This window comes from Athene noctua, chromosome 3 (assembly GCF_965140245.1).
Source record: "Athene noctua chromosome 3, bAthNoc1.hap1.1, whole genome shotgun sequence".
Taxonomy (NCBI): Eukaryota; Metazoa; Chordata; class Aves; order Strigiformes; family Strigidae; genus Athene; species Athene noctua.
The window spans coordinates 34,661,990-34,682,069 of NC_134039.1; the positions used below are offsets into that span (position 1 = coordinate 34,661,990).

The following is a 20,080-nucleotide window of genomic DNA, read 5'->3' on the forward strand; positions in this document are numbered from 1 at the left end:
ATAACTAAAAAGCATTTGGGTTATTCCGTTATTTTTAACTAAGTCAATATATAGTTTTTCAAAGGTACTTCAGATACTGTAAACTTCCTATTGATTTTTTCATAAGTTTTCTTATGATTGTCATGATTGTGATACTGACAACATTATTATGACTTAGTCTAGAAATTGTCTGTGACAAATCTATAGGTCCAATTAGAGCAATAAAATCAAATGTAATACCAAAAATAATGTCATTTTTATTTATGCAAGAAAAGTTGCATTTAAACATGATTGACCTCAGGCAAGGTATGCAGTAAAACTAATAATTCCATGCAATTCACTTCATCTATAGAGAGACGGCACACTGAGCAGCGTCCAGTCAGCAAGTATTTGAAAACCTCAGCTTGCACCTGGGCAGTAAATTAGCTTTGCAGCAGCTGTGATAATATGGGAAAGGAACATGGGAGAAATGAAAGAGAGACATATCAAATTTCAATATCTTGATCAAATGAGCTTCCTGACAGGAGATACGAGATGTAGCAAGAAGACTGAAAGCACTTGCTGAACAGTGCAGTTCTGGTAATATGCAGTAGTTCCCTGGAAGTAGAATTCAGATTCACCCTTAGCTTCTGTATGTTGGGTTGAGGGGGGGTGGTAGCAGGGGAGGGGTCTACAGCAGTGGCCTTTTCTAATTCACTATTCTTGAATATTTTTTAGTTATCAGGCATTTTAGCTCTTCTTTAAAATGGTCTCTTTTTTTCTTTCTCTTTAAAATCTTCAAGCATCTTATTTGTATATTCCATTTAGAATGCAGTGTGAAATAGAAATTAAGTGAGATCACAGGGGTTTGCCTTTTACAAATACTTCAATAAACATTAATTTGTGAAAGAATGATCCCATGATTAAAACTGAAAACTGATTTTCATATTTAGTGTCCTTGGTGTGGGGGCACTAGCTCATCTGCCTAAGAACTGGGATCATCTTTTTTAACTCCTTTGGGTCTGCCATTGGATGTGCATATTGTTTAGGGAGACAAACCTCTTTATTCTGTGCTTTTATATGCAGAACAGGTACAAATGGCACTTTCTGACCTTGAGTTTATGAATTTGAGTTACCAACTGCTGTGTGTGTATTCTTTTTAAAGACATTATACCATACATGTCAGCTTCGGGAGAAGACAGAATAGCATTGCCTTAAACTCTAGTCCACTTTAACCAGCTGAAAGCCTTTGATGCCTACCTTTAAAATTCATAGAATCACAGAATGGTTTGGGTTGGAAGGTGATCTAGTCCAATCCGCCTGCAATGAGCAGGGATATCTGCAACTAGATCAGGTTGTTCAAAGCCCCATCCAGCCTGACCATGAATGTTTCCAGGGATGAGGTATCTATAACCTCTCTGGACAACCTGTTCCAGTGTTTCACCACCATCATAATAAAATAATTTCTTCCTTATATCTAGTCTGAATCTAACCTCTTTCAGTTTGAAACCGTTATCCCTTGTCCAATCGCAACAGGCCCTACTAACAAGTCTGTCCACATTTTTCTTATAAGCCCCTTTAAGTATTGAAAAGCTGCGATAAGGTCTCTCTGGAGCCTTCTCCAGGCTAAACAATGCCAACTCCCTCTGCCTGTCCTCATAGGAGAGGTGTTCCACCACTCTGATCATCTTCATAGCCCTCCTGTGGACCCACTCCAACAGGTCAGTATTTTTCCTGTATGGAGGATACCAGAGCTGGATGCAGTACTCCAGGTGGGGTCTCACCAGAGTGGAGTAGAGGGGCAGAATCACCTCCCCATTCTACACCTCTCACATCTTGGTGTATAGTGATAACTTTCACACCCTCAATGGAAGTAAAACATTTTTACTTGTTCTGAGTCAGTCTTTCCAACTGACTGATTGAGGAAAACTCATACCACAAAAAGTCTTAGAATTCTTTCTTTTCAACAGGAATTCTTAGAGGGTTAGCCATGTAGGGAAAAAATACTGATCTGAAACTCTTCACCTGAGAATTGTGAAGAAAAGTTGTACAAGTGTGATGGTGTCTCTTTTTTAATAGTCTTTATCAATGAATTGACTTCAAAAACTTGTGAAAAGTATCGGACCTTGGAAATTATTGATTTATGCTGAATGCTTGTCTTGCATGTAGTAAAAACATTGCTGCTGTTGGTTTTAGTATAAAGTATGGCTTAACTGAAGTAGAATAAAGATGCCTATTTTAAGAAACAGACAGTTACTTTGATTCAGACTTCTGTACTCTATAGTGATTGCTGCATGTCTTGGGCCGCTATAAAGTGATAAAAACAATTCAGATTGATTAGAGATATTTTGAAGGCACTTGCAAATTACAGACTTCTAGTCTTTATGTTGACAGACAGACTGCAAGGTTAGGTGAACTTGAAATCAAGTTTCACTTAAAATTTACTTTTAAACTTCACTGATTGTCATATCTGTGCAGTTAATTTTGGTTTGGAAACATGTAGCATATTTCCTCATATATTTGTAGATGTGGATTTTTTTAAGTTTGTCCAAGTTATAACAGCCACAGAGGAGGTTAGAAGAAAGGAAGTTCCTTTAAAAAAAAAAAAAAAGAGAAAAAAAAAAAAGGCCTAACTGCCTCTTTTCTCTCCACAGATTCGTTCTTTGTATACTTCTACTGTAGTTATTCCAATTACTTTAAATTTTGTCTCATCTTCTACTCTCTGAGCAAAGATTTTAATAGCTTATTGCCTTGTTTTCCATCTAAAGATGAAGACCGGTTAACAGGGCTAGAAAAAGACCACTATGCATGTTCCAGTTGGTAGTTCACTCCTTGTTGATTCAAGAACTCCCGTCATTCTCCTCAAAAATACCTAACGCATGTCATTAGTTCTCACAGCCTTCATCAGCCTTCTTTCATTTAGGTTGGTGCAGATAGGCACAATAATTAAATAACATAAGCTGAATTGCCAATTATACTTTAATTTTCAAGGTAACCTATGCCAGGAGTGACCATCTTGACTTTTTTTTGACTGTGCTTCTTTACATTAGGTGCTTACATAAAAATGCTTTCATCTTGAAAAAAACACTAAATACTTGGCATTTCATCTTTTTATCTTCATTATATTTTTGAAAACTAACAAAAAAATCATAAAAACACTGCACATTAAAAATGTCCTTTTTAGAACAAATTGTAATTTGAAGATCTTATCAGAAGTTTCTGTGTTTAGAATCTGGTCTTCAGAATGTCTTCTTTTCCTCTTATGCTTGCTCTCTTCCCTTCTTCTCCCTGTCTTTTTTCTTTCCTATTGTTAGCAAAGGACAGCAGTAAGGTGTTGCCCACTCTTAATCAGAAAAATGATTAAAATATTTTCACTGTCATTTTTTGTTATTTTCACCAGAAAAGCTTTAAAAAAAAAAAAATTAGAAGAAAAGAAGACAACGCCAGGTTTTGTTCTGGTCTCTGTTATGGTACTTTCAGATATGTTGAGCTGCTAGTGATGCTTATTTGCCTTTTTAAAGAAGAAAAAGTGACTTGTGTAAATGTCTCAGGAGACTGTGATCATTTGATTTCCCATTTATTCCAAATGATGAAAATGCTAATTAAAACAATTGTAATATTGTTTCTGCAATTATTTGTTAATTATGATTGACTTGATGAACTACTTCTGCATACTCAGTTCTCCTGAGTGGTTTGGTAGGTTAAACAATTTGCTGGAGCGTAACTTTACAAAAGAAAACACTGGAATAATCAGCATTATTTCAAAGCAAGTTGATCCTGAATCTCCACCAATCTGTGTGGCAACAACAGTAGTAGGCTTGAGGCAGTGCAAGGTATTGTCTTTTTAGCAACATAATGTATACTAATGTTAGTTTGTCTACAACTGCCAGTTTGGTTGAAAAATACAGTTTTACAATCCTTTTAGAATCATGAAATACTGGAACAATTAAACTGTGCTACATGGCTTCTCAGCAGAAGTAAAAATAGCAAAACTAGTAATAACAGGGCATTGCCAGAACATGAAAGACGAGAATCAATTATTTGATGACTCTGAAGGTTATTAAGAAAGAATTTGTATGCAGCAAGTTTCCTTGAAAGTAAGAGTGAGAGCCAAAGCATGTAACATGCTCAGTGCAGTAGACCAAGAGGGTGTAGAAGATTTCTTGAAGGGGTCAAGAGCAGGGGGCCTGAAGTTTAATAGGTACAACAGTTTGGGTAGCAGTTTTTAGTTACATGACATGAAAGTATTAACATAGTAATGATTTAGCAGGAAATATAGATTTATTAACAACTAACAGCACTTGATTATTAGGAAATAATTCAGAAAGTGCTATAAAAATAGAAACTTATTTAGAGATTCTAAGATTGCAAGATTCACACTAACTTACAGTATCTTAATTTATACATATGTACATGCACTTACACAAAACATACAAACATACAGAGAGACAAAAGTATTTGGATCCAGTAGAATGAAGTATGTACCCACACACACCAATAAGCAGAGAAAGAACAGGTGAAAGAGAAGCTAGCTCAAAGTAAAATTTCCCTCCTCTCAAGTTTAGAATAAATACCCACAATGCCTTGGTATTCATTGACAGGTGATAATTGAGACTCGAAGGCGCTGACTTCGCTCAGGCCTTCCGTCAGCTCTGGCAGTACACAGCACCTTAAGGGTTTTGGTACCTGAATGGTGTCTCAGCTCAGGGGAGATGCTGGTCACAGGCCCACTGCAATCCAGGAGAGCTCAAAGGGTCTCCCTTGTGGTCGCAGTTTATAGGGTCCAAGATAATTGACTTTTGTCAGATACCTTTTGCTCACGCCCAGCTCCAACAATTTTGATGCCTTCAAGCAGTTGCATAAGAACTTGATGAATGTGCAACTCTGTTATTGTTCCCATTTGACCATGTCCCAGGCACAGGTGTGCCAGGCCCTTAGGAGATGATGGGCTGTTATAGCCATTTTGGAGCAATTGGGAAGGTGGGAGCCGGGGTCGTTAAAGGGGCACCTTAACATTCTGATTCACTGCCATTAGCAGTCATCTCCACAGACTGGTGTAAATCTCAGGGGAGGTGGGTAGAATCACACCTAGCACCAGGCAGCCCAACAGGGAGGGGCAAGGGGGAGTGAGAATTGCACCACCACAAACAGCTGAAAATGGGAATCCTTGGTTAAGAGGTTGGTAAACCAAGATAGAATTCACAACTTTGTCTGCAGGAAGTGAGGTTCATGTATCAGTTCACCTGGTATTCCTCATAGGACTTCCTTATTGATGCAGATTCTGCCTATCTACATATCTATAAAACAGGGTCACAGTGATCCATTCTCTCCTCACCCTTTCCTCAGGTGAAATGTCAGCACACTTGCTTAAATGGCAAAAATATATGTATGATGGGAAGATTAGATCTGGTTGACTTGAGTCCTTAGTTTACAGGTAAACATAATTATTGACGTTTGTTCATCTGTCTTCCTCATACTGAGTGAAACATAAGCAAATTAGAGCAGAATAAAGCAATAATAACATTCTAAACCTGTCTTCCTTCAGATATTACTGGTTTAAGGACCTGATGAACTTGTTATAACCTATATTGAAGGATTTATTTCCTCTGACACTGTAGATAAGAACTTGTTAACTCTGAAAATATGTTGCTTTCTAAATCCAGAGGACCTGATCACACAGTAAGGAAGTTTCATGTACTTATTAAAACGTGCTAACAACTGGATGGGGTTGTCTGTGGAAGAGTTTTTTACAACCTATTATTCCTGATATTCTGATCATAATGTTGTTACCCAAGCAGAATCTGAGCTATCAATTATGGGACTATAATGGGATCATTCCCACTATTATTGGTGTATTTTCTGGTTACTTAGACATTCTGTTTTCCTAGTTACAGTTTCTAGGCTCTTAACTTTATTCATGTGTTCCTACCATTCTGGAGGATGTTTTTGGAAAGCTCTACTGTCTTAAATCCTTTCAGATTTGTAAATTAGTCCTTATTAGAACATGCTAATATTTATTGTCATCATGCACATTATTTCACCTATCTAAGAAAATGTTATTCTCAGTAGGTGTAGCATTTGAAAAGCAGAGCTATTTGGTGCCTTAGGGGTGCATCCACCTATGTTTCAGAGAAGGAAGTTAACCCTCACATTGCAGAGAAGTAACATCCTTTAGTGAATTCTGTGGAAGGACTGAAGATGTTACCAGCACCTCCTTGGCATTACACTTTTTTCATATGTGGCCCCTAACAGATCTGGCTTCAGCAGAAGGTTTTCTGTGAGAACTTTCTAATCTATCTCCAGCAAAATAAACCAGGTGAACTACTCTGCCCAAATTGACATCGCTGACTTGCCCTAAGCAGATCAGAGGCCATTCTTACAAACAGCACCAGCAGTTGAGCTGTTGAATGATACCTTCTGGCTGAAGAGCGGTGGGGGGGTTGTAATGTTTTCTGTTGCCACAGCTATTCACTAAATGAAACTCTGTCATCTAACTTTCACATGATCCTAACAGAAGATAAATCATTCAGTATTTCTGTGTGTAACACTTACATTGCATGACTTTTCAACTGGTTATGTAAGTGTGGGTTTAATTGGATTAAACTGTGTCTCTCTGCATCATACTCTGTAGTTCAGAAATACAGTTGGAAGACCTTCTGTTTCCAACCAAGAGAACTGACCTATAGTTGGAAATATCAAGGAAATACCTCTGCGGAAGCTTCTGACCAGTAGCTAGTTGATGATTCATACAGTTTTTCATAATTTTTTAAAAAATTATTTTTCTTTATTTTGTAAGGGAGCTTGGTAAAGTGTCATTTATAATGGAATGTAAAAGTTGGTAATTGTCTTCCAAGTTCATTCACTGCTCTTCCATGTCTGAACTGTTGTGGTCTAATGCTTGTTTTTCCTATAACTAAATCTGAAATTGAACGAGTGCTTTTCTGCATCCTAGTAGCTTAAGAAAGCTACACATTGCCTCTCCTAGCAGTCATACTTCATTCATACCAGGTTAATTCTTTGTTCCAAATACACGTTTCCAAAATGTCCTGAGCTGGGGTCAGCCAACCTTTCATGCTCTGTGCCACTCAGGTGATCTTGCTTCTAAACTTGATGGCTAGTTTGGTAGAAGTATCCAACAGTCATCATTTAAAACGCTGACAAGTTTTCAGTTCTTATCTAAAGTAAGTGTGTCTAAGTCATCTGAAGTGGGGTATATGGGCATATGCAATTATTTATTCTACAGTAACGGATTCTTTGAGATGTAATATCTACATGATACTACCATCAGTACTCCTTGTCTGCTACCATTTGACTTCTAACAAACAATTCACCATCAGTACTCCTTGTCTGCTACCATTTGACTTCTAACAAACAATTCAAGTGCCTAAACAGAGATGTCTAGACCAATTTGGAGAATTCAGATACCCCTTCTGGCCTCTTACTACTTTTCTGGAAAGACCCAGGTTCCAATAAGTTGTGTGTCACATCTGTCAGCCCTTGCAGACACTTTGGATACCTTACTGTGTCTTAAAATGGCTGTATATGTCAGTGTTCAGTCAGCTGGATCTCTTCCCTTTGCAAAATCTGCTTTAAGCATCCTGCGTGTGACATTACTTTCTAAGTAACTGCAGTAATTTATGAAAAGTAAGCATCCTTCAGAGGTTGTCAATCTGCCTAGAAAATCAATATTCTTAACTAAATTCTTTTGCACATAATCATTTAGATTGATTTTTTTTTAAGATCATTTCTGTTTTGTAAAGTCTTTTCAAAAGAATTTATATGGTTAGCCTTGCACATTTGCAACCCCCAAATAAATAATTAGGGGAAAATGAATAGAGAGAATCTATTTTTTATTCCTTCATTTCCCCTATACAGTATTTATAACAAAAAGATGTAGTGAGTTGCAAGATTTTTAGTAATTAGTTTCAGAACAGTTACATTAAGTAATTATATAAAATTTCAGTAAAAGTTCCACACAGAGTTGTAAAACTTTGCAGTTCTGGATGTAATCTTCCATAACTGTATGTATCTACATCTAGAACTGGACTGTAATTCTACAGCCCGAGGTACTTGCTAGACATTTTTAATATTTCTACACTTTCTGTCCTTACAGCTTTGTTTCTACTACCTAATGAGAAATTTTGTAAAATTAAATGAGGCCATTTGGGGTGGGGGGGCCTTTATTTTACATTATTTCTTATGAAAGCACTGATTCTGTTCTTGCTGGCTTTGAAACATAATTATAAAATGAAACAGAGCATAGATGAGCTTGTGTGTGGAATTTGGTGAGGAGAGGCAAACTACTTTGTATCACATCTTAAGTATCTTAAAATACTACTCAGATCAGATATATATTCTTTACTAAGGTTAGGAAAGACAGAAATGTGTGATCAGTGCAAATGCCAGAACATATATTTTGTATACTTTCTGCTTTTATGTCATGCTTGGGGAAACTAAATTGTTACTTAGGCAAATTCTTCCTTCCAAAAACAAATGTCGAAATTGTTAGGCAACATATTTTAGAAACAGCATTCTAAAAATCATCTGTTATTTTTCCAGTCTCTTTTGCCTTGACAGTTAGTAAGTTTTGTTTCCAGTTGGTGGAGGACTTTGTCATTCCTGCTTTGCCTTTGATGTGTGAATTATAAGGAGTGGAACAATTAACGAGGTTTCATTAGAGTCTTCAACAAAAGGATATGGTTTCAAGATCTCACCTGTCACATTCATATTGCTTTGAACTGATTTTGGTTATTGTGTCATCAGATTTTCTTCTATTACTCTTCCCTGCTGTACTACATTGTCAAATTAACGTGTACTTTCTGAGCACAGCCACAGCCCACTCAACTGTTAGCTTTCTCCTGCAAGAAGAGATTACCACAGAATTTCTCAATGCAATTATATGTGATCTGTGAAATTACATTTTGAACCAATTTCCATTCATTTCTCAGAATTTCTTATGAAAGATTGCTTGGGTGTCACAAAGAAATACTGGGATTTCTTTCTTTTTTCTGCATTGTAGAGTTGAAATATTCTCGTAGAACTGTAGCTTGAACACGAGTGTTGAATTAGTCCGGTGTTTCACCTGGGAGATGTTGAACATTATTTTATCTGCCTAAAATTTTTAGTCCATAAATATGTTAACATGTTAGTTTTCTGAAGGATTCTTACTTTAACGAGCAGGTATAAGGTAGATTCTTGTGCTTTAAAATGTGATGGTTCATGAGAGGCTGTCTGTCATTAAAACATCTAGGAACCATGCCTTATATAGTCATAGAAAGAAATTCTCATGGAAACGGCATTATGGAGGTGGCAGCTGCAGCTCTGTATTTTTGTCTAGGTTGAATTTTGCAGTTAAAGATTAACGCTTTATATGATCTATGTAAAAATTACATTTATATCACCCTCAAATACAGAATACACTCTGTATCAAAACAAATTTCTGAATACGTACAGAAGAGTCAATACATCTCTATCAGAGTTAAAATTAACTTTTTTTACACCAGATTACACTGCTATTGCTGGAATTTTGGGTAAGAACTATATTTGGATATTATAATATGGTTAGAATTAGCAGTCATTACCAACTGATATCCTTCCTCACTGAAAGCTTTTTTCTTCATTAGAGGCTGGCAAGCAATGTTCAAAAAACTCCATACGGCACTATCTTTCTCCCAGAATCTTCCTCATATTTTACAGTTCCTGATGGGTCCTTGTGAAACAGATGAGTGGTCAATGAAACTACCAAGAAGGTAGTGGTAGTGAGGCAGTAAAATCCTTAAGTACACAGTCAAGTGTAGACTGAGATATTAAAGGATTGAATTGACAGTTTTGAAGCTAGTAAGAGCAAACATAATCTACAGAGACTTTTACTGTGATTTCTAAGGGACTGTACAGCTTTGAGAAGTTGCTAATATTGGAACCTAGGCACAGAGCCTGGAGACTACCGACACCAACCTTGCAAGCCACCTTCTGGAGGAAGCAGAAGCAGAAACAGCAATCTGGCTGGACACTGTTGCTCCTTTTCTGTGTTGTTACTGGTGACAGTAGAAGCCCACATTCTTCATTAGTTGCTTAGTAATAGTGTTGTTATATCTCCCACACAGGTCCATAGTACCTTGGTATAACATTTACTAGAGTGAGAAAACATTGCGCTGCCTCCCCAAAAATATCTGCAGCCAACATACTGCCATCAGAGAGCTGGAGCTTGGTCAGAACACCATGTTTGCCGTGTGAAATAATGCATTGCTGAATACTGATAGTTTAGTTTTTAAATACTATGCATTTTCTGTCTCACACCTTTTCTTTCTGATCATCCCATTTTATGATATCACTTTGGCAATACAACAAGTCTCGTTACTACTGAAAGTATTCTAGTGTGTCCAAAGCAATCTTTATCATGCAAATAAGATGACTTCTTTGCTCACCATCTTTCTGTGAGAAAGTACTCTCCAAATATTACTCAGCTGTGACTGTTAGTTTTATCAATCAACCGAGTGTGTGGAAAAGGGAGTTGAGAATACATTTTTGAGCAGATATTACACATGTAGTGTGTGATGTTTTCAGCATCTGGATCAAATGAAAACAGAACTTGAACAGATTAATAGTGCAGGTGTCACAATACAGTTGTTACCATAGCTATAGAACAAATTTCTAGTGGATTTTTATTTTACATTAGAAACTTGTGCCATGGCAACAGCGATGTCTGCTGAAGATGTAACTCTGTCGTTATAATTTATGTATTACAGCTCTTTTCATTACTATTATTAACAACTATTATTCTCCTGAATGTACATTAGTTTTGAACATGGAATCTCTTGAGATACAAATGTGAATAAGCTGATTTCCAACTTTACATGAATGCCAAATTCACAATATTTAGTATGCTCCTGGTTTTCTCAATGTGCTCTGCAGTCTTAGAGTCAGATTCAGAAAATAGATATGTGAGTTTGATGAAGCATCTGTAAATTATAACTCTCAAATACTGAAAGTGAGAAATGGTATTCCACAGAGTTCTATATATGTACCACAAGCGACTGTGCTGGGGTGCACCAGTGTGTAAATAAATAGTTGATTGAATTGCAATCTGCTGCCTAAATGCCAGTTTGGTTGTATACAAACTGGTGATAATAGCAATATGTATCTGTGGCTTTGAGATTAGGGCAGAACTGAATTTATTAGTAGTTCCAAATGTAAATATTTTCCATGCAACAGAAATAGCAGTATCACAGTGACTTTCAGAAGTAATCCAGTCAGATGGGTAGACTACACGTGCACTTATATTGTAATATTATAATATAATAATTAATTATTAATTATTATATTATTATAAAATATATATTATAAGTATATATATAAAAATATATACTTATATAATGTAATAACATTAAAGATCTGTAGAAATAACATCTGTTTATGTTTTGGTATTTAGGATAGTATTTTCTAGTAAAAAGATAAGGTGGTAAGAAAAGCAGTATCTGGTGAGGAAGCAAGATTGCTTTCTTCTGGCTTTTTTTTTTTTAATATAACAAAAATAAATGTTGCAAAAAGAAAAACAAATTATTGGTCATAAGCAGAAAAGTTCTCTCCATTTGGATTCAATCCAAGAGCTTGAACGTCTCTACCTATTCTCTCTCTCTGGTGTCCTCACACTCTTTCTTAAAGTCCATTCTCAGAAGACTTACTCAAAAGCCAATGAGAAAGCAAAACTGGTATTATTAACTTACTGTTCATGGAGTATAGACCTATGCAATATAATTGCATATCATATCATTTCTTAGCGCCAGTTGATTGAAACAAATAAAAATAAAGCATCTAATGAAAGGGTTCAAAAGCCTATGATAAAATTAGAGGACAGAACACAATAGGAATGCAGAGTCTGAATTTCTCAGCTATATCAGTAGATTTAAAATTAATCCTAACCACACAGGACATTGATCATCAGTATAGACAACTTAATAAAAGGATTTTTTCAATGCACGGCAGCATTGAACAGAACAAGAGTAATTTTGATATGTTCAAAACCAGACAGAATACATAAAATACCACATTTTGTGCATTACTCTTAAGCCTCAGAAGAAATACTGATTTCAGTATCAGTTGTTTTAAAATTTATGGCAGAAATATGCAACAATAAGAAGATACCAATCTCGGATATCGGCGGTTATTAAGAGCTAAGGAAGGATTTTCTTTTTAAGTAATGTTGCCTGTGTTCACAAGGATACGGAAGTATTATATTATCTAGTTTGAGTTTTTCATACTTTAAGTTCTTGAGATGAGGTCTTAGACATTCACATGAGCAATGAAGACATGTACTTGCAGTTTCAGATATGGTGCAGTTTGAAGAGGTTATTTAGTATCTCATGCTTCAGGTCTTAAGTCAACATATAATGTCTTGGAATAAGAAAGAAGCGTACTCTGGCAAATTATTTTATGACTATCTACTGCATGGATTATTTTTTCCCTTCTATGATTTCATTAGAGCAATACAGTGAGTGGTAGAATACTATACCCTGTACTCACATTATTCTCTGAACATAAAAGTAATAAGCATTAACTGCATTAGGAAACTAAAAAAATAATACAAATCTGTATTAAAAGAGCATTAGCGTTAACAGGTATCAATTCAAAAGTCAAAAGATTAAGAATTATAATTGGATCATTAAAGAGTTGATTGAGAGGGATATCTGGAGGTCATCTAGTCCATCCTCCTGTTTGGGGCAGAACTATCATCATCAGATCAGACATGAGGGGAGTTTTAGACTGGACATTAGGAAAAAAACATTTCACAGAAAGAGTGGTCAGACAGTGGAATAGGCTGCCCAGGGAGGTGGTGCAATCACCATTCCTGGGTGTGTTTAAGGGTCATTTGGATGTTATGTTGGAGGTTATGGAATATGGTGTAGGGGAGAACTTTATAGAGTAGGGCTGATCGTTGCACTCAATGATGCCAAGGGTCTTCTCCAACCTGAATGATTCTGTGACTTTTCTCATCCAGGTCTTGAAAACCTCCAAGGATGGAGATGCCACCTGTCTAGTTAACCTGTTCAAAGCCTGCAGCGTGGCCTGCAGCGCTGCTTGCTTCTTAACCTTCATCATGACCACATAAATTTTTATTCCTGACAGTCCATCCTTTTCATTGCTCAATATAGATGTGATTTGCATTGCTCAAAATCATGAGGTAAAGAAGGCATAGCTGAGATCTTTGCTTCTTTATTATGTTAACAAAGCTCTTAGTGAAAGCCAAAGGTACCAAGGAAGAACTGACAGCTGAGGTAGCTGAACACTGCACAGACATTGCTCTACCTCTGCCACAGCTTTTGTTATGTTGATTTGAGACAGACCCAACTTTATCCAAGTACTAATTAACAGCATTCCTTGTTTTTTTGAATGCTGAATTTGAGACATTAGGGGTCTGACTTCTAGAAGTACAGAAGTCAATAGCAACTGTTCTTTGCAAATACTCTGTTATACAATTGTTAAACAAATCTTAAAGAAATTCAAATTGGATGCCCAAAATTTGTGGATGTCTTCAGTATTACCTCCTTGTGCTTTATCTCCCATTTATCAAATTAGGATGTTATCATGTTACAGCCTAACCTTGTAAAGATAGATGAATTAATATCTGTGAATCCCTTCGTTAATGAGCATCATAAAAAAAAAATCTGAGTAACTTGATATTCAAAGTAGAATTTGAATGCTGTGCAGCAAATAGGTAATAGGACCGCTCTTTTTGAACAATAAGAATATAAATGTTGAAGAGCTGCTCTTTCATGGGGCAAACTTCATTCTGAACACTAAATCAAACAGGCGGGTGTTTTTTGAAAAATAGTATAAAAAATGAAATACAGTGATGCTAGCACATAAGACTAAAGTTTGACAAGCAATGTTCATTTTCATCTTTCCTGGCTTCCTTAAAAGTTTTTTGTGGGGGTATTTTAAAGATGAAATTTATACCTACTAGAAATATATACTTACATATGCACAATACAATAACCGTACTGAAAGATCAAGCTGAAAAGGTTCATACAATATACCTAGAGTCTTTGGATACATTACAAACTGCTGTCACTTGAACTAACAAAATAAAAGTAATGTTTTGATATGCTGTCACTGCACCGCTCTTAGAAAGTTAGACACAACACACATACACTTCCTAGTGGTCATTACATATATTTACTGACCGCAGAGGCATGGGAGTTCAGAAGCAACATCATTTGATACAGTAGTAAAGTGAACAAAATCAGGGCATGAGACAACATTGGTGCTTGGCAGTCTGTACTCTTAAACTGTTGTGTGGGTTTTGGCAAGGTTTAGTCAATACTGAATAGTGCTGACCCAGATATAACACAAGTTTTAGCTGAGGCCAGAGACCATTCCCAGGAATTGTTTGGGTTGGCCAGCTGTCTTGAGGAGGAGAGATTAGCTGAAAGATGAGCCTAATAATTCTTTGAGATCATAGTAGTTGATGGCCAGTTTCATTTAATAGTGTAGATGTAGAAAAAATATTAGAGAAGATAATATAGATATTAGTGAAATCCTTGCAATCCAAGTATCTTTGAGCTTTTATTTTACATGATTTATTCTTTCTTTGTCCTGACAAAAGTATTTTTCTCTTAAACAAGTTCAATAGACAGACACCTCTGGAACAGCAGAATAGGGTTCAGTTCATGATTAAGGGATCTAAATGTAGGTATCTGAATGCAAACTGGAGACTGTCTCCCATTATAATCACTGGCAGTCTAGTCAATACAGTTAGAGTACAGGGAGTGATTCAGCTGACCAGCCACAACACACGGTGAGTGGCAGCATTCTCTAGGATGTGCCGACTTCATCAATCTGATGTCTCACTGTGGTGGAGTTTACATACCTCTTACCCATGCAGATATGTAAAATGAGACATCTTAATCTGGAGTGAAATCTCAGCTACTGAGTTTCTCACATAAGGGAAAAACACTAAAGTCAATCATTATTTACATCATTTATTTTTGATTTTAAGCTCACCTTCAGAATTGCAGATTGTTTTGCCAATTATCAGGCCTAGCATAAAGGACACAGCCAGCATAAAGATGAACCAACAGCCTGATTGCATTTGATACAAAAGGGTCAGTACATGGGTGAATGCTAGGGGTACAAACAAGTCAGATTATACATAATTGACATCAATCCCACTGACCCCAACAACAACACCACATGACCAACAATGGGTGGAATAAATGGTGAAATGCAGTCTCCCATAAAAGGGACAGGAGACAACTGAGTGAACAAACCAAACACATAAGACCAAGGAAGCCACATACTGAATCTCTACACAGCCCACATTTACAAAAGCCAGACCTGGCTGGAACCCAGTCCCAGGGAGGCAGGAGGTCCTTCCCCAACAGGGAACTCTGCAAAGGACATCCACCTCACAGACATACACTGCCCCTGCCTGCAAGTGGTCCCAGCTTTTATCCCTCAGTGGGACACCTGACCTTTGCTTACTTAATGCAGACACCTGGGGCTCCTTTACCCAATGGCTCTCCCTGCAAGGCCGGCACCACCCTGGAGGGAAGCCTAAAGGCAAACTCACCCCCCCTTTGTGAAGGGTTGTGGGAATCACCCATATGTCAACCTTAATTTGGGGCTTGGGGTTGAAACCCCAGCATTTCACAGATGTACAGTTAATTCAGCAACTTTTGGAAATCAAAGAAAATGAGAATGTCCCTTGTCCTCCCCTCAAACCAACTTTTCTGGCATTATTGATTCCTTAAGCTCTATCATGTTGCACATTTAATCTTTCACCATAACACCCCACATCTTTTTAGATGCGAAATATCTTCTGTGTATATTCTAGTCAGTTGTTTCCCAAAGATGAAAAGTAGATTTTCTTAGGTTGCACTCGCAATCTTGATTAGAATTTTATCGTGATACTTTAAAAAATAAGAAAAACATGTAATTTTACATTTTCGAGCTGCTGACTCGTAAAAGAGCTGATGGTATTTTGAAGTACATACCAAAATCTTTCTTCTATTATTCCTATAATCAAATGTCTCCTTTTAGAAGTGATATTTCAAGTTCTGTGGGGTTCTTTTACAAGCAGATATTTTAGCAAATAAGAGGAAACTACTCCATTTCTTTGCAAATTATGATGATGCTATGTTTCATTCCTTCTGGTAGCTAGTTAGAGTCTACATATGATCATACAAATTCAAGCAAGAATGAGATGAATATAGGTATATTTAATGAAGTAGTTCTAGAGATGCAACTGTTCATGGGGGCACAGTTATTCTGAATAGGATATGCTAATTTAATGCCATGTGGATAGAGTGATGTGACCCACACCAACACTTTAAATGAGGCAGCACAGGTAGAAAAAGGTCTCTCTTTTTTTTTTTTTTTTTTTTTTTTTTATTTTCTAGTCCTTACAGCAACAGGCATAAAAAGAGCTATAAATTTTTAATAATACACTCTGAACTGTGGCAAAAAGCGAATTTTTCTTAGTTCTCTTTTGTGTGTGTGTGCTAAATTGCATATAAAACTTGTTTCAAAAAGACTTGATTTCCTATTTTTTTTCAATGGTCACTATTACTCTGAATCTATTCTCAAAAGTTCTCAGAAATAAAAACAACACTCAGATCTATTCTTTAGAGACTGTCAGTAAAAAGGCATCATAGTGTTATATTATCATGACTATTATTATAATGACTATAAAAATAAAAATTACTAACAATACTCCTAACGATACTGGTTCTTCATGTGTTTTACTACCTACAAACGAACTAGCTAATTCGTCATAGAAAACTGTGTAATTTGTACACATTTCAACTCAATAGCAGATTAAAAGAGACACCATCAAGTTGATGGAATAGCAGTGACCTGTTTTGTTTTATAAATTGGTTTTTTCCTGGAATTTATGTGTAGTGCTGAGTGGTTTTGGCTGATTTTCAACCAGGATAAAATAGTCGAGTTTAAGGAGACAACTGCTTTTTAAAGGGCTAATAAATCTATTCATGTCACAAGTATTTTTTGTTTCTGTACATACGAAGTAACCAAGCTGCATATGTAAGTTATTTTTCTGAGAGTAAGGTCTTTGTTATTTGCAGTATTTTATCACCATGTTTTTTTTACAAGGTACTCTCTCATTTCAGAGCGTCTTTGCCAGGGAGAAACATCCACTGAAAGTGAGCTTCCTGAAGGACACCCCGCTGAACAGTTTGCAGGTTTACTTCATGGATCATCACCTGCCTGTGATCCACCTGATAATCCACTCCAGCTTTACAGCAAAGCAAGCCAGTGCAGTGGTCCACTAGAGAAAAGCATTTTGAGCAAGAGCACAGCGCAGCAGATACAGCTACAGAAAGCAAGCAACACTGATCCTCCTGTTAAGAAAAAAAAGCCACCAGTTGTAAACAGAACCATATTTCATACTAAAACCAAACCAGTAGAAAATCATACATTGGTTGGCACGTCAACAAGGATAAGTGAACAATGGGTTATTACCACTGGGGGATTTGTGGAGCGAGCATGCACACTTGGCAGAATACGATCTTTACCAAAGACTTTGCTTGAAATGCATTTGTGCAAAAATGTTTCGAAATCTGATTCTAATCTTATCACCCATCCACCAAATGACAAAAAAGCAAGAAGCAACTGGAGTGAACCCACACCAAACCAGCAGTGCTCCAAAGGGAATTCAGAGAGAACACCTTCCTTCACATCAGAGTGGGAGGAAGTAAGTTTTGTTCATTTTTAAATACAAGCAAATATATGGTGAAAATGCTTTTTTTGTTTTCAATTTCAGAGGTGAAACAAAAAGTGAATCTTCCACACTGCAAATCATCAGAGAGTATTTCATAGTGTAATGTATGGTAGTTAATGCATGGTAGTTAATGCATGGTAGCTTGACAGCTGGCACAAAATACAATGCATTTCTGTTCAAAATACTGCATGCTTAGGGAAGTCTATTGTTTCCATAGTGAATGAAGTTAACCAGAAGTAATTCTACAATTTTTTGTGACATTGAAATTATTTTCTGCTAAAGCCCTCACCACTGACTCTAATAAAATTGGTAACATTCTTTGTAGCTATGTCGAATATTTATATATTTACTAACTATTTCCCACCATGGCAATGTCTGCCAGCAAGACACAGGAGAAAATGTCAGAAATAGAGGGACTAAGATTTTTAGGTTGATATGCGTTCTGCAAACCCTTGCTATATAACATATCCTCTAACTGGTATGTAGCCTGTGTACAGACTGCTTGACATATACCTGACTATTGTGTGAAGTGGGAATACACTTAGCTACAATGAATTTGGGACCATTAAAAGAAATGTCCACACTGAGTTTGTAGTACACATGCTTGCTCATACACGAGACTTTATTTTAGATTTAGAACTAGATTTAAAATAATTTTAGACCCCTTTTTTATTTTTTTCTCCTCTTCTAAATTTCAAGAATGTAAATAATTCTTCATAGATGCAAAAGTTCCCATCTTACTGAGGTAAATTAAGAGTGGGAAGTGTTTAGATCTTTTCTGCTATTACAGAGAAGCAAACATTTCTCTTTAAAATGACTGCTATGGGGAAATGTATGTACCTCCAGAGTGCTATTTTATTTCAGAAGGAACTCAGAGCTTGTTTGTGTGATTGGTTATTTTTCTAGAAAGAGGGTTCCAGCTCATCTAAATGTCTGGTTTGATAAGGCATCTGAAGGTAGTTTTTGTTGTAAAGGAGATACTTTCTTAGTGGAAAGGTATTCAGGATCATGTTTTGATCTTAATAACTTGGAAATATTTGTTATGAAATCCTGATTTGAGTCAGGTCCGTGTTTGCCTTTTTAGAGGGACATCAAGGTTTGATTTTTCTTAAGAAAAATGTAGTTTATTAAAAAAAAAAAGTTATTCTAAATTTGCAGATTCTAACATAATTTCCAGACTTTCTCCTGTCACCATAGTTTTTTAAAAAGGAGTCAGTTTTCTTAATAGTCCTAGTAATAAGCTCAGTAAAACCTGGTTCTCTGTGTCTGCCTTCTTAGACACCACCAGCCTTTTGATTCATTTTTGTTTTGTTCTGTTCTTATGGAAAATAATAGGTATAATACTTTTGACATAGTAAATTCAATGTAATTTAGAAATGTGCAAATGAGTTTTGGGATCAATGTAGTGCTGTTTCACAAAAATATCATTCTGTGGTATGTGGGGACATAGGTATGTTTCATACCTATTCAGTGGCCTGGGGCAGATGAAGAAATGGGAGCTAGGAAATTCTCTGGAAATCTTAATTGAACAATTGCTTTAGTACTTGATAACACATGAAACAGTATTCTTCTGTATTAATATTACTGCTCTAAATAGACCTGTTGTGGTTATACATAGATGACCAGAGACATCAGTATGAAAGGAACTGTAATGTAGAAAAAGAAACTCTAGTCTCATGCTTTTGCTAGTGTACAACTGTTGAAAAATAAAAATCAAAGTGTAGTAATTAATTGTCTATCTTTGACTTTTGCATTTTACAATTTTGGTTTTTTTTCCTAACAAGAGTAATAATGCCTTAAATTTATGCATGAAAGACTAAAATAAAATAACAAAGATGGAGCCCATCAATTGTTTTCACTGTTCTCTCTTTTGTAGATTGATAAAATCATGAGTTCAATAGATGCTGGTATTAATACTGGACTGGGGGAGATGAATGATCACACTACAAGTAAGGAAAAATAATTATTGTTTCATTTTGACTTATATGTCTATAGGAAGACTGTGGATAAGATATCTTGATAAGTAGCCCACTGTATTGAAATCATTTGTAGATACTCGAATAACCATGAACAGAATCAATGTTGTCTACTGTTAGAGATGCATTAGGCCCAGTATCCTGGAGCTGTTACTTTAAGTAGCATACTGGAGTCATTACTATTGTTTTGAAATCCTATCAGAAAAAATATTCCATTAGTGTCTTCATACTGAAGCCTTTCTACTGGGGGAATATTTTCCAATGTTTTTCAGCTGAATTTTTGTTTGGAATGATGGGACCCTGGGTATATCCTATAGTTGCTGACACTTTTTAAAGCATTGAATTATCTAATGCTACTTCAAGGAAATATTTGGCACAGGGATGAAAATGTTGCTGACAGCCAGTGACT

At 36.2% G+C, this 20,080-nt stretch overlaps 1 protein-coding gene across 1 annotated transcript in view; it reads left to right on the forward strand.

The window, feature by feature from the left end:
* The window catches only part of ANKS1B (ankyrin repeat and sterile alpha motif domain containing 1B), a 467,048-nt gene that overhangs the window by 212,951 nt on the left and 234,017 nt on the right, over positions 1–20,080 (forward strand). Inside the window, exons 14-15 of the mRNA XM_074902674.1 lie at positions 17,099–17,668; positions 19,572–19,644. Coding sequence (XP_074758775.1) covers positions 17,099–17,668; positions 19,572–19,644 — 643 coding nt within the window. The remainder of the gene's footprint in view (positions 1–17,098; positions 17,669–19,571; positions 19,645–20,080) is intronic.